Below are 15,686 nucleotides of genomic sequence, written 5' to 3' on the forward strand. Positions count from 1 at the left end.
AAAGTGAAAGGGGATGAATAACTGAGTTGAAGAAATGCTAAATAAATAACTAACTAGTTCACTATAGAATATTTGTGAAGCTTGATACAACTGAAAGTAATAACATGATGACCCAGAAATTCAAGATATAAGGATTATTCATCAATTTTAGTTTTACCCCAGTGTCTTACCCTTCATTGGATAATTCATACTCAATCGAATCAGAAACAATGGAGACTTTTTCAATTTAATGACAACACTAGTTTTCTTTTTATAGGCATTCCTAACTATTTTTTTGCTTTCTAATCATTCCTATGTAATAGCATATTAATCGGAGCCTTGATGCTTAGCATTTGGATAGCCCCAATGCTTCAGGTATTGAGCAAACACAGCCACTTTTTCTCAAAAAATTAAGATTCTAAATGCTTGTTAAATAGAAATTTTAACCATTAAAATTGTTCACATGAATCCTTTTCAATTTCTCTGACATCACTGCAATTCTTTTCAAGGAACTTCTGGATGCATTGGCATCATTTTCTTCCCAATTTGTTGCTTGATAATGTATGTGATAACCGATAAGGAAATGCTTTTGTTGCTGTACAAGAGACATCATTGTCGAGGGACACCTCAATTTATGATGGGCTCACATCACAACAAACTGACTCTATGACGGAATACGAGAAGAAGTTCACAGTATTTAATAATCAAATACTCACATTATAATTGCATTTTCCCAAGGAAAATTTGCATATTGCAATATTTGAATGCTCCCACTACTATTTATACACAGTGGAACCTCACTTAACAAACACCTCACACAGCAAGTAATTGACATAACGAGCAAAGATATTGCCGAAAAAACTTGCTTCACAATTGACTTTTTTCCATATATATTATTGATATTTTTTCCGAAGCACAAAAATCAGTTGCCCTGACCAGGATTCAAACCTACAAAAACCTAGTTCAAACATCATTTTTGCTCTTTTTGCTTCTATTCTATGCAACCATGATTGCGTAAGGAGTAACAATAAATGTTACGAAAGAAAAAAAATATCTCTCAAAAACAATTTGAACTTTCATAAAAACAATGTGGAAAGCTTCTAGGCTGATAAGGATAAAATAAATAGCATCAAATAGTTCCAAAATAAGCCACCAGGGGATTAAAACCCGAAGACTACATGAGCACACATTAATAGCCGAGTGGCCACTTGATACTGGGGAAGAAAAAACATACTAAGATGTGAGCTGACCACAAAGTTCTAATAAAAACCAGAAGATAAAGTTTGTGTTTTTGAATAAACGTGTTTTTAAATAAAGTGTGTGGAATTACAAAGTCAATTATTTCATCACATTTCAATATGTTATGCAAATTCCACAAAGTTACGCCTGAGACAACAAATTTCAAAAAAACCAGAAGATTATGGCACAAATTTAATCTTTTAATTTTGCTTACCTGCAAATAATATGCAACATTTTGAGGGGGAAAAAGTTAATATTATACACCAGCAAATGTGGCACATAAATATGATTTATACAATAGATGTTGAACAGAATGAAAGGAGGCAGGAAGTTCAACTGACGAGAGGCTTAATGTAGCGTCGGATGTCAGACTACATATTGTGGGAGAGCCAGGGGAATTATTGTTGTACCATTGTTTAGTCTTGTGTCCATAAAAAATAACCTACCACATGCACATTATTGGTCTTAAATTAAAATAAAAAATCCTAAAAGGACATAGTTCTGGTATTTCATGAAGAAATATAAAAACATGCAACCCTTAAAAATACTCCCTACTTCAAAAACACCATTCATGGCATTTTATCCTGTAATATACACAAAGTTCCTACCATAGCACAGAAGCATTATAGATACCATAGAAGTTTAAATCACTTTTCCATTATTCTGGAGACTGAATCACAGAGCCATAGTAAAATTCAGGTTCATCTATTAAATTTAACCTGCTGAAAAAATGTCAATTGTTTCCATCAAAATGGCCAATGGCCTGGGAAATGACCTGAAAGACTGGCTTTAATATACCCACCATAATGTAAACATGCGTGGGCAGTGACCTCTCGAGGAGGTCTCTCAAATGACTCTGCCGCGTGGAGTGGCCGTCTCTCCACTGCGCAAAGCCATCTCCGCCCATCTGAACAAACTCTGTTCCATCTCCATCACCTTGGCGACTGCCTTCCCCACCGCCCTCGTCTTCACCTCCCCCACCCCTCCCTCCTTGGACGGACAGACGGAGGCGGGGGAGAGCCACGAGGCCCGACAGGAGCGGGTACAGGTTGAATGTGAAGGTGTCCACCGAGTGGGGCAATATGCACAATGGTGTCTGGAAGAGGAAGGGAGAGACGGGGCACAATGAGAATATCCATCAAATGATACCAATGTCCCCATCACCATAAAAGGTGGCAATCAGGATATAACGGCCGCCAGAAGAACTATTAACCTTTCAAAGACTTCATGTGTGTCGTGAGTATGAATAGGTCCTTGTCTGCTCATACAAGATGGATTGTATGAAATTAAGAACATACAAAATGTTTGGAGCATTTTCATTTTTGGTAAAAATATTGTCATTTATGACAAGAAATCATGACAAATAGACATATTCTCTGGCAGACTACAATTAACACACATTGTTACATGTGTGGTATTGGTTAGTGTAATACTACAGTGATCACTAATTTGACAGCAGGTACTTTTCCTCTCGAGCATCACAGGTGAACACTTCCCAACGCACCTCTAAAAAGTTTTTGCATCATAGATGTCACTTGGAATTCACAAATTATTTTGATGAGCAAGTTCAATTATGGAGCACTTGAGACAAAATTATTCAAAAAGGCCACAGGGATGACTTCAATGAGTATCTCCCAATCTGCCAACTCACAACAATAAATATATATGAAAATTTTTTATTGATACAAACAATTGAAAGAACTGGGAGAGATGACATGACAGTCACAGAGTCATTCACTGTGATGCACTAAAATGCAGGAATTCCACAGAGCAAAAGTCAATTGCCTTCACCAGGAATCACGGTAACCTAGAAATGGGACATTAGGAGTCGGGACTAGTGGAGCCCAGTCAACAGTTTTGATTTCAATCATTGGCTTATTTGGATTAATTATATTCGATTAATTGCCCAGGTCAGTACATTAGGTCACTGCACTTTGTTGAGTCTTATCAACCATCCAGGAGGACATAGCCTCTACAACATTATTGAACAATGATAAAAATAATTTGAGTCAAAATTTGATGAAAATTAGGGCTTGGATTCAATATTTAATGAACCGGGGATTAAAATTGAACGTTCTTCACATCCCTTCTAAAAAGGGAAGAGTTTTTTAAAATCACCCACCACCCGGCCCCCTTGCGATGAATCACATGATATGCACTGCGGCAAGCATGACATTACATCTACTGCAGTTAATCCATTCAACATTAAATGTAACATGCAGTGGAACCTCGCTTAACGAGCACCTCACATACAGAGTAATTTGCATAACGAGCAAAATATATTGTGGAAAAAATCACCCAGTTAATGAGCCAAGTTTCCATAAATAGTGACGAGAAGAGGGAAGTTGCAGATAGCGCACCTGTCAAATCAGGCTGCTTCCAACACTCCCTCTGCTAGCATCTTGGAGGCACTTGTCATTACACTTTTTTCCAAAACTGAGTGCAGACTTATCGATCAATTTTTTAGTCCCCAGAGAAAAGGCCAAAAAAAGACCGCCATGCGAGAATAAAAATAACCATACAATCGAAAAGTATAATCTTAAATGTGAGAATGAGGAGTGAATATGGCTGATCCAGCCTGATGGCACAATGGTCTGCATTAACGATTTGCACTCTCTCCAAGAACAAAGGCAAGATGAAGGAGAACGAAGCTTCAAAGGGAGCGAGTGACAAGAATATCTATACATTGGTTACGTATTTTCAACGATGCTGAAAGGTTGCTTCTCATTTGGCTTGACGAAATGAAAGGCAATGCTATTTACGAGAACATCATTTTTGAGAAGATGAATGTGATTTTCGCTGACCCCGTTAAGAAAATGCCAGGATCACCATTGGCCAAAGAAGAAGTATTTATGGGAAGCATTTAACCGGTTCATAGTTTGGAGAAGAACGGGCGTCGACAGCATCATGGGGTATGGTGAAGCAGTGAGCTCCAACTCAAAGGCAGCAGAGAGCTTCATTGGAGACTTCAAGAAGCTTGTAGATTCTGTCAGTTTGATGCGGAAACAGATTTTTAACTGCGAAAAGATGCATCTCTTCTGAAAAGAGATGGAGGCCGATGCAAACCTATGTGACAGCAGAGGAGAATACACTGCCTAGCCAGAAGCCATTTAAAGCTATTGAAATCCCATCTCATGCTGCTATTTCATGCCAATGCAAGTGGGGATTTGAACATTAAACCCATTTATTTACCATTCAGAAACTACACCAGCCTTCAAAAGGAGTCTAGTCCAAAAGAGCTGGTGAAATGTGATGTGGAGGTCCAACAACAAAGCTTGGGTGACACGTGACCTTTTACTGATTGGATACATGTGGTGTTTAGTCTTCCTTTGAAAAAATATTCGCAGCAATCTTCTGGAGCAACAAGGGACAATTCTTATAGCAGGTTGGTTGATTCCATGATAGAAAAAGGGATGACGATGATCCTCAACAATTTATACATAATTTCCTTTTGATAAACCTCAGACATAATTTATTATTTTCGACATCGAGTGCATTATTGTAATATACTACCTTGAACAAAAAGTTCCCGGAATAACCACCGTGTGGCGCTCCCATCGTTCCGATTTGAGTTCTGTTTTTTTGTTAAATTGGTACATCTGTTGTTGATATTCCCTTTAAATCTTAGTGTCATAACTTGACATTTGCAAAAGTTACGTAGCCAAGAGTACATCTATCTCTGTGTGTGTTGGCGATTTTTTACAATTTCAGAAATGGATTTAAATTTGCAACAACGAACTTGTATTAAATTTTGCGTAAAAAACGGATTTAGTGGCGCACGGACGTTGGAAATGTTGGAAAAGTGTTTCGGCAACGATTCTCTAAAAAAAACGGTCGTTTACCAGCGGCACGAGCGGTTCAGAAGTGGTCGTGAGTCAATCGAAGATGATGAACGCAGTGGCAGACCATCGACATCGAAAGTCGGTGAAAAAATTGATAAAGTAAAAGAAATGTTGGTCAATAACCGCAAATTAACCATCAGAGAAATAGCGGAGGACTTGAACATTGCCTATGGATCCGCCCAAGACATTGTGGTTAATGATTTGGGTTTCCGTCGTGTAGCAGCAAAGCTGGTGCCAAAAGACCTCAATTTCATGCAAAAAAGAGACCGTGTTGACGTCGCAAAAGACATGATTTGCGAGGCTGAATCCGATCCCACATTCATCAAAAGGATCATTACTGGAGACGAGACGTGGGTTTATGAGTACGACACGCAATCCAGACATCAGGCAAGTGAATGGCGTTCACCAAATGAGCCGAGACCAAAAAAACCACGTCGTTTTCAGTCAAAAAAGAAGGCAATGCTGACGGTTTTCATGGATTACAACGGTGTAGTGCATCATGAATTTTTGCCAGAAGGCCAGACAGTAAACAAAGAGTATTATTTGGGCGTTATGAGACGTTTGCGTGAAGCAATTCGCCGAAAGAGACCAGAAATGTAGGCAGAAAACTCGTGGATTTTGCACCATGATAACGCACCGTCGCACAGTGCTATCATTATTCGTAATTTTTTGACGAAAAATGCAACAAATACCATCCAACAGCCACCGAATTCACCTGATTTGGCTCCCTGTGACTTCTTTCTGTTCAATCGAGTTAAAAAACCATTACGGGGAACGCGTTTTAGCAGCCGAGAGGAAGTAATGGAAAAATCGCAGGAAGCACTGATGGACATACCGAAAACCGACCGTAACTTTTGCAAATGTCAAGTTATGACACTAAGATTTAAAGGGAATATCAACAACAGATGTACCAATTTAACAAAAAAAACAGAACTCAAATCGGAACGATGGGAGCGCCACACGGTGGTTATTCCGGGAACTTTTTGATCAAGGTAGTACATGAAGTTATGGGGTAAAAACTGTTTTGCTCGAAGAGTGCTTGCCTTACGAGCAAGATTCTGGAATGAATTATGACTGTTAAGCAAGGTTCCACGGCACTGGTGACTTTGTCAATTCCCCCACCTGAATGTGCCCGGCAAACATGAAGGCATCACTGGCTTCCATAGACAATTGGAGTCTCAGCAGTCCATGAGTGCAGTTGTGGATTCGATACAACACGGGCATAGCTGTGCGCATCCACCCATGCGCTGGCAGCTCAGCCTCAATGAGAAGTGGGGTCCAGTCAACCCTCACACGGGGTAAGGGCACAGACGTCTCCGTTGGGACCAACCGAGACGAAGTTGATGACTCCTCTTGGCTCCCATCCCCAGCAGGACTGCAAATTGGAAAAGAATAGCGGTAAAACTCCATCCAAATCAATGAACTTACCCTTCATCATATAATATACGCTGGCTTGGAGCTGCATTACACCATAAGAGTAACCTATGATTATTATTATTATTAGGTAGTCTACCAGTTAAGGTAGGTTTTTGGATGGACAAAGTTCCTAATTCAACAATTAGTGACCCCCAGCAAAACACAACATCCCACTCTCCATCTCTGAGTACTTTCTTCCTCACTTCATTCCGTCCAACATCCCTATCCTGTTCCTTCCATTCCCTCATTTGCCTAACATTCTCCCATCAATTACAGTCTTCAACATCCCGCTGCCGGTCAATACCCCCTTCATCCACTTTCCATAGGATTTCTCCCAACAAAACCCTCTCCTCGCCCACCATACCAAGTACTTCCTCACTTGTTTTCTTCTCTGTCCATTTCACCTTCTCCATTCTTCTCCACACCCACATTTCAAAAGCCTCCAGTCTACGTCTATCCTCCTGCTTCAATGACCACATTTCCGTACATGGCTACGCTCCATATTAAAGTTTTTACGAGTCCTTTCTTAACATCCTTACTCAACGTCCCCGTCATCACCTCCCTCCTCCTTGTGAAAGCCTCTTTGCCTAGCGCAATTCTTCTCCTTACGTCCGTACCACTTTGACCGGATTGGTCCAAAACACTTCAGTCAATACGTAAACTGTTCTACCTGCTCTAGTTTTTGCCCTCCTATTTTAATGTTTAGCTTAACCTTTTTCTTTCTAGAAAATCGCATAACCTTTGTTTTATTAATATTGATTCTCATCCCATACCTGTCGCACTGAATTTCCAATTCACTAAGCAATGCTTGCAGCCCCTTGGCTGACTGACAAATTAAAGCTTGGTCATCGGCAAACCTAACTGATTTTACAAATTCCCCGCCCACCTTTATTCCTACCTCGAGTTCTTCCCATGCCTCTTTAATCATTTCCTCTGCATACAGGTTGAACAGCAACGGTGATAATGGGCAACCCTGCCTTACACCTCTTCCTAACACTGCCCATCCAGACTCCCCGTTCCCCACTCGTACCTGAGCAGTCTGAGACATGTACAGGTTGCGGATTAGCCTCCTGTCCCTCCAATCTATTCCTATTTTCTGCAGAATACTCATTAGTTTTTCCTAATTCCCTCCAACAAACGCTTTTTTGAAATCTACGAAACAGGCAAATACCTCCGGGTTGTATTCTATATTAGTCTCGATTAATATACTCATTACTGCAATGGCATCACACGTACCTCTCCCCTTCCTAAACCCAAACTGATCATCCCCAAAGTATTCATTTGCTCTACTCTCTATCCTTTTGTTTATGATCCTGAGAACAACTTTAGCTGCGTGGGATATCAAACTTATCGTCCTGTAGTCCTCACATGATGTTACTTTTACTTTTTCAGAATAGGAACTAAAACTGATCTCACAAAGTCTTCCGGCCAGATTCCTTCCTCATAAATAATACGAAGCAGCCCATATAACCTCTTCCTCCCACATTTTCCTAAACATTTCAGTAGTTCCGCAGGAATGTTATCAACCCCTATGGCCTTATTTAGTTTCATCTCCCTTAACGCCCTTTCTATCTCATCGTCTAGTATGCCTAGACCTAAGCTGTCTTCCTCTACGTCATATACTTTTTCAATGTCTAACTTTGTTGGTGGAAAATCTTTACTATACAGTTCTTGTATATACTCCTTCCATCTCTCTTGGATCTTTCCTGTGTCAACTATTATCCTACCCTCCTTATCTCTAACTGCTATCGTTGATCTCCCTTTCTTACTTGCCGATAAAGATTTAACTTTGCTGTACAGCGCACCGATTTCACCCTTCCTCTGCAGACTTTCCATATCCTCGCACTGCATCTTCCACCATGCTTCCCGAAGCCTTGCCTCCCCCGCTGCCGGACACAACACACGGCCGATTGGGCTGAGCTCCGTAGTTGCCACTACTCAAAATCTCTGTATTGTCCATCATTTAAATCTTGGGAATGATAATTGAGGTGGTTTTCCGTAGCCTTCCTCAATAGTGTTTTTAACGTGACACCATCACTTATTGGCCGCCCCACGAGGGTCAGACGCCATTGCAGCCGCCTCACTGAGGAACAGATGCTGCGTGGACTACCTTTCGTCTGGCTCCTAACCTTTGACCTATCTGGCATGGGTAACCCTACCAGCAGCAAATATTATTACTCCTGCCAGCACAGCTCTAGGGGTCATCGGAACGCACAAGCCCTTCCACCACGTCAAGGTTGTAGTATGTGGAGGGTATCCTATGATACCATGATAAAATTCACCCCTCATACTCTGCATTACAAATATTTCTATACCAATGCTTGTGCTTCCACACTGAAACACAAAATATTTTAACAGCTGCCATCAACACAGGCTATCAATCTGAGTGTAGCTCTGAAGCAATGCTCTTAAATCTCCGGTTGCTTCTTTCCCTCGTTGCTTCTCGTTTCCCATAACCTGCTTTTTATAATCGATCCCTGGCTTTCCTATGTCATTCTTTCCCTTTATGTTTCCCATGGATGTCTCTGGTAAGCTTTCCTCTCCTTCTTGTCAGTGCCCTCAATAGGCTTCTCTCTTCACTCACTCTTAGTATTTCTTCATTTATTCCATTCATTAATTTTATTTTCATCCTTCTTCAGTACTACCATAAATTCCTTCACCTCCAATCATCTCCTTGATGTCCAATCATTCAAGTCTTATGTCCTTGGAAAATAAATTCCATGCCTAAATATTTATGAATTATTCACTAATGTCTACACTCATGCTACGTGCCATTATTAGTTGCTTATTTGGACAGAAAGCATTCTTCACCATTCCATTTTTTACTTCTTCCATTACCAATGACCTCACTATCTAAACAGCAGAACTTATCCACTTGATTCATTATGTCTTTTTCAAATCTTACTTGGAGATAATCTTCTCTCCTTTGAATGCAAACAATTACCTCATTATTAATCTTAAGGTTATACTCTTCATTCCCTCCTTCATACTGGCTGGCATCCATGTCACATCTCCTCTCTTCATAGCTTAGTGCCTCTCCTTGAATGGTATCAGGTAGTTTTGTGAACACTTGACAGTATTTCACCAAGGGATCATGGAATTTGTGCAAAAAAATAATTTATGCTTGTTTTCACGCCACTCCACCATTCATGATCACTTGGAACGTGGAAGGGAGAATTTGCAACTGTAAAAGCAACCACAAACTATTTCTAAGAGAGGCCCACATCACACACCCTCAGTAATTTACAATAAATTGCCAATGAACATAAAATATAAGCCCACTGTGACACCTTTACAAATTAAACTTAAGAGCTTATTACTCCTTTAAGTGTTACTACTGCACAGAGCAATTCTTGGTTGACAAATAATAAAAAGAATAACTTTTCTGTTTGATACTGTGTTTTGTGTAGTAACGTTTTTGTGCATTATAATTATTTTATTTCTTTGCCTTACTCTAATGACAATGCTCAGCATCATGTACTTGACCAACAGAACAATTAAATTATTATTATATTGATCCGCCACTGAAGGGGACAATAAAGGATACCCGACTTTTGCATTAATCAATACAAAAAACAAGACACTAGTAATAGTAAAGAAATTGTTTTATTATGAGGATAAAATGAATAATAGTACAAAGGAAGCTTCAATGAGTGATGATCATTCATAGCGGTCTGAGGGAAGCTAATATCAAAAATGCCTCGGTTTCAGTCGAAAGCCAAAGAGACACACCTAGCCATGGTGTGTCCATGGTGTGCAGAGAGCGTACTCACCCTCGACCAGTCTTCTTCCCTCGAGTGGGACTGGCCCCTCGCACCCAGCATACGGAAAACGTGCCAGTGGCCATTGTAGATGAGGAGGGGAGTTCCTCCTTCCCGGGAGAAGAACTGCCACTGCCAATGCGCACCACGAGGGCCTCCGTGGCCCCCTCTTTGGGGCCCAGCTCCAGCCCGCACATCTGGTTCCCCTTGACAAATCCCTCCCCCACACCTAAGGCCCTCACATTCTCCGCCTGGATGGAGGGATGACACAAAACAATTACAACGCCATCTCTCTTGGCAAAATCATCCCCTTTGCTCAGATTGGAGCAAGAGGATGATGCCCATACGTATAATAATTACTTTCTCTTAGGTAATCTACCGGTTAAGGCAGGTTTTTGGATGGACACAGCTCCAAAATAAATATTTTGTTACTCCAAGCAAAAAATCTACATCGGGTCCCTCTTCAACTCTGAGTACCTTCTTCCTCCCTTCATCCTGTCCAACATCACTATCCTGTTCCTTCCCTTTCCTCGTTTGCCCAACATTCTCCCCTCTATCACAGTCTTCAACATCCCACTGCCGGTCAACACCCCCTTCATCCACTTTCCATAGGATTTCTCCCAACAAACCCCTGTCCTCGCCCACCATACCAAGTACTTCCTCACTTGTTTTCTTCTCTGTCCATTTCACCTTCTCCATTCTTCTCCACACCCACATTTCAAAAGCCTCCCGTCTACGTCTATCCTCCTGCTTCAATGACCACGTTTCCGTGCATGGCTACGCTCCATATTAAAGTTTTTACGAGTCCTTTCTTAACATCCTTACTCAACGTCCCCGTCATCAACTCCCTCCTCCTTGTGAAAGCCTCTTTGCCTAGCGCAATTCTTCTCCTTACATCCCTACTACTTTGACCGTGTTGGTTCAAAACACTACAGAGATACGTAAACTGTTCTACCTGCTCTAGTTTTTGCCCTCCTATTTTAATGTTTGGCTTAGCCATTTTCTTTCTAGAAAATCGCATTACCTTTGTTCTATTAATATTGATTTTCATCTCATTCCTGTCGCACTGAATTTCCAATTGATTAAGCAATGCTTGTAGCCCCTTGGCTGACTGACAAACTAAAGCTTGGTCATCAGCAAACCTAACTGATTTTACAAATTCCCCGACCACTTTCATTCCTACCTCCAGTTCTTCCCATGCCTCTTTGATCATTTCCTCTGAATACAGATTGAACAGCAATGGTGATAATGGGCAACCCTGCCTTACACCTCTTCCTAACACTGCCCATCCGGATTCCCCATTTCCCACTCCCACCTGAGCAGTCTGAGACATGAACAGGTTGCGGATTAGCCTCCTGTCCCTCCAATCTATTCCTATTTTCTGCAGAATACTCATTAGTTTTTCCTAATTCACTCCATCAAACGCTTTTTCGAAATCTACGAAACAGGCAAATACCTCCAGGTTGTATTCTATATTTCTCTCGATAATATACTCATTACTGCAATGGCATCACACGTACCTCTCCCCTTCCTAAACCCAAACTGATCATCTCCTAAGTAATCATTTGCCCTACTCTCTATCCTTTTGTTTATGATCCTGAGAACAACTTTAGCTGCGTGGGATATCAAACTTATTGTCCTGTAGTCCTCACATGATGTTGCCTTTACCTTTATCGGAATAGGAACTAAAACTGATCTCACAAAGTCTTCCGGCCAGATTCCTTCCTCATAAATACTACAAATCAGACCATATAGCCTCTTCCTCCCACATTTTCCTAAACATTTCAATAGTTCTGTGGGAATGTTATCCACCCCATGGCCTTATTTAGTTTCATCTCCCTTAACGCCCTTTCTATCTCATTGCCTAGTATGCCTGGACCTAAGCTGTCTTCCTCTACGTCATATTCTTTTTCAATGTCTAACTTTGTTGGTGGAAAATCTTTACTATACAGTTCTTCTATATATTCCTTCCATCTCTCTTGGATCTTTCCTGCGTCAAGTATTATCTTACCCACCTTATCTCCAACTGCTAGCATAGCTCTTCCTTTCTTATTTCCCAATAAAGATTCAACTTTGCTATACAGTGCACCAATTTCACCCTTCCTCTGCAGACTTTCCATATCCTCGCACTGCGTCTTCCACCATGCTTCTTTTGCTTTATTTGTTGCCCGCCTCAATTTATTGTTTGATACTTTGTACTTCATTTTGCCTAATTCTGTATTAACATTCTTCCATTTTCGCCGCTCATCCATCTTTGTAATCATCTCATCCGTGATCCATGGTTTCCTAGTCCTTTTAGCGCTAACGGTTCTAATAGTGTCTTTTGTGGCTTTCGATAACCCTTTCTCGAGACTTTCCCATTCTTCTTCGATAGTACTTAGCTCTTTACCATTCTCCATGATTTCCTCTACTGCCCTTTGGTACTCCTTCCTTTTCAAACCATTTAATGCTTCTACATTCCATTTTCTAACCCGCCATAACTTTCATAACTTTGCTATACAGTGCACCAATTTCACCCTTCCTCTGCAGACTTTCCATATCCTCGCACTGCGTCTTCCACCATGCTTCTTTTGCTTTATTTGTTGCCCGCCTCAATTTATTGTTTGATACTTTGTACTTCATTTTGCCTAATTCTGTATTAACATTCTTCCATTTTCGCCGCTCATCCATCTTTGTAATCATCTCATCCGTGATCCATGGTTTCCTAGTCCTTTTAGCGCTAACGGTTCTAATAGTGTCTTTTGTGGCTTTCGATAACCCTTTCTCGAGACTTTCCCATTCTTCTTCGATAGTACTTAGCTCTTTACCATTCTCCATGATTTCCTCTACTGCCCTTTGGTACTCCTTCCTTTTCAAACCATTTAATGCTTCTACATTCCATTTTCTAACCCGCCGCCCCTGCCTTATCTTTTTGAAATGGACGCTACATTTCATAACAACTAAATTGTGGTCAGAGTCCGCATCTGCTCCCGGGAAGCTGTGTAAATTTATCACACTTCCTAAACCTGTGTCTAACCAGGATATAATCTAACTGATACCTTTCTGAGTCACCTGGCATTTTCCATGCATACCTGCGTCATTTGTGGTGTCTAAACCAAGGGTTGGTGATGACCTACCCCCAGCAACAAACTTGACATTCGGCCAAGTGTAGAAAACTGCTTCATCATGTGTCAGTGGGTCAAATGAAAATAACACAGTAAATAAGGCATAGGTTTCCTCATTCAATACATGTTGTCCATTTGTTCAATTCAATCACAGCTGATTGATACTGCAGCAGAATAAAGTAACATAGAACCGTGAATTCTGAATGCTACATTAGCATTTGTTTGCCAGAAGTGCCTGGTGAAATACGGGAAAAGAAGCGGCAGTCATTCTTCATCATGGCAATGCAGGCTCTCACAGATCAGCTGCAACAACTGCCTATTAGACTGGCCAAAACGCCCTATTGATGGGTCATCCTCTGTACAGCCCTGATTCAGCACCAAACGACCTCTTTTCATTCCCGTTTATCACGAAAAAATTGCATGTCCAACATTGTTTGGCATCTGAAGAAGCCGTTGATGCATTAAAAAAAACCATTTTGGAAGTACCTCAATCGGAGCGGAAAAAGTGTCATGAAAATTGGTCCGAGCATAAGCAAAAGTGCAGTGATTATCATGAAGAATACTTCAAAAAACAATCAAGCCATTTTCAACAATAAATTACTCTTTTCATTATTAGGTTGAAAATATAAAAAGCAGCACTCATATCCTTGAATTTCTTAACCGTTTGCCATTCATACTAATGACAGTATCTACATACAAGTTCGCACAAACAAATTATCACCATATGTAATCTCCTGGCAAAGGTCTCTTACGTGCCTATCCTCCAGTTATTCCCTATCCCATGTCCACCTTCACATTCTTTCATACTTCTTTTCCATTCTTCAAGCTACCATTCACGTTCACCATTTCCTGTTCTCTCTTAACTCTATCTTCTACAGAACCTTCCTCAACGACCTGCATTAACCAGTCCCTTCTTTGTCTGTTGCCCATCCCGTTCTTCTCCCGCTGTTCAATAGAGTTCATCGGTGTCCATTCCTCATTCAGTCTCTTCAAAACCCCTACTTACTTACTTCATCCATTGACTCCCCCAAGCCCAAACATCAAAAGCTTTTATTCCTTCCTTGTCTTTCTTTTTTTAACGTTCAAGATCCATATGAAAACATAACATAGGTCAACAACTTTACCATCCTTTTTCTCAGATCAATGCCACCAATACTATTTAATTCTTTTACCTTGCTCCCTCAGCCATTCCCATTCTTACTCTCACTTCACTTCCACTTCTCCAGTTCTTGGTCGCCTCCAAACCTACGCATTTCCACCCGTTCCGATCACCCTTCAACCTGTTCTACTCCAGACTTTTCATAAATAGTCCCATCACTTTAACCGCTCCAACTCAAATTACTTTTGTCTTCTTCTGATTTCTCCTATATCCTATTTTCTTACTTCACCTCCCTAAAAGAATCAGCCCGATTGAAGCACAATGACTTCAGATTACAGTACTTTATATTCATCATTGTTCTCTGTCCCCAGGAATCTTCAATCTCATCATAACTTGACTCCAGCACTTATAATACTGTATTCAAAAACTTTCACCTTCACAATGTCTAACAGGCAATAATAATTGCTCTCAGATCCCTTGGCTGACACGATGAAGTTGTGTGGGCAAAGCAAGGCTCCTCCACCGTCCCTGCTCTACAGATTTCCAATGTCACGATGAGAGGGAGAATTGTGTGAAATCAAAAGTGCTTTCGCCTCATTCTTTGGAATTCCCAGAACATCAACTCAGTATTTCACACCTCTGGGACTGAAGCGATTTTAGAACTCGTTCATCGCAATGACTCCAAAAAAACCATCTTTTACCAAATGCCTATTAAGTACCAGGAATTCATTCATTTTTTCCCCCCCCCTCGCAATTCAGGTTGGTCAACGTTGTCCCACAACACACGCTGTTCCACTTGTGGCTACCATTTTCATTGGCACATTGTCAAGTATAGCTCTACCGGCTTTCTATTATAAAATAATGTATCACAACTATGCAATGGCAGACATTTTGTAGAGCAAAAGAATTACTTGATTCATTCAGCACCAGTGCTAGTAATTCTTTTAATAATGTGCAATACTCCAGTAAACAATAAGCAACAGTTTCCCACGATCTCCAGTTCACATTTAGCCTGCTGTTTTGAACTTGATACTTCATCAAGGCTTGTCGACTTTATCAATGGAAGACAAGCAGGGGTTTCATTTCAAATTTGCAGCTTGCATTTGCATGAGGCGGCCATTCCCTGGCTTCTGGCCGGCCAATGCATTCTCTTCTACTGTTACTTGCAGAAATATAGGCCTGCTGTGGAATCTTCTTTCAGAAGAGACCCGATATACCCATAAATTATATTATTGTTGATAGTTTT

The 15,686-nt window shown here is 40.8% G+C and overlaps 1 protein-coding gene across 1 annotated transcript in view; it reads right to left on the bottom strand.

Moving 5' to 3' along the window:
* gry (trafficking protein particle complex subunit 11 gry) overlaps positions 1–15,686 on the bottom strand; it is a 52,163-nt gene that overhangs the window by 3,162 nt on the left and 33,315 nt on the right. Inside the window, exons 16-18 of the mRNA XM_071583725.1 lie at positions 10,250–10,488; positions 6,183–6,435; positions 2,021–2,314 (exon numbers count right to left, since the gene is read on the bottom strand). Of these exons, the coding sequence (XP_071439826.1) occupies positions 2,021–2,314; positions 6,183–6,435; positions 10,250–10,488 (786 nt within the window). The remainder of the gene's footprint in view (positions 1–2,020; positions 2,315–6,182; positions 6,436–10,249; positions 10,489–15,686) is intronic.

The sequence above is a fragment of the Hetaerina americana genome, unplaced genomic scaffold (genome assembly GCF_022747635.1).
Source record: "Hetaerina americana unplaced genomic scaffold, ioHetAmer1.1.p SCAF_148, whole genome shotgun sequence".
NCBI lineage: Eukaryota > Metazoa > Arthropoda > Insecta > Odonata > Calopterygidae > Hetaerina > Hetaerina americana.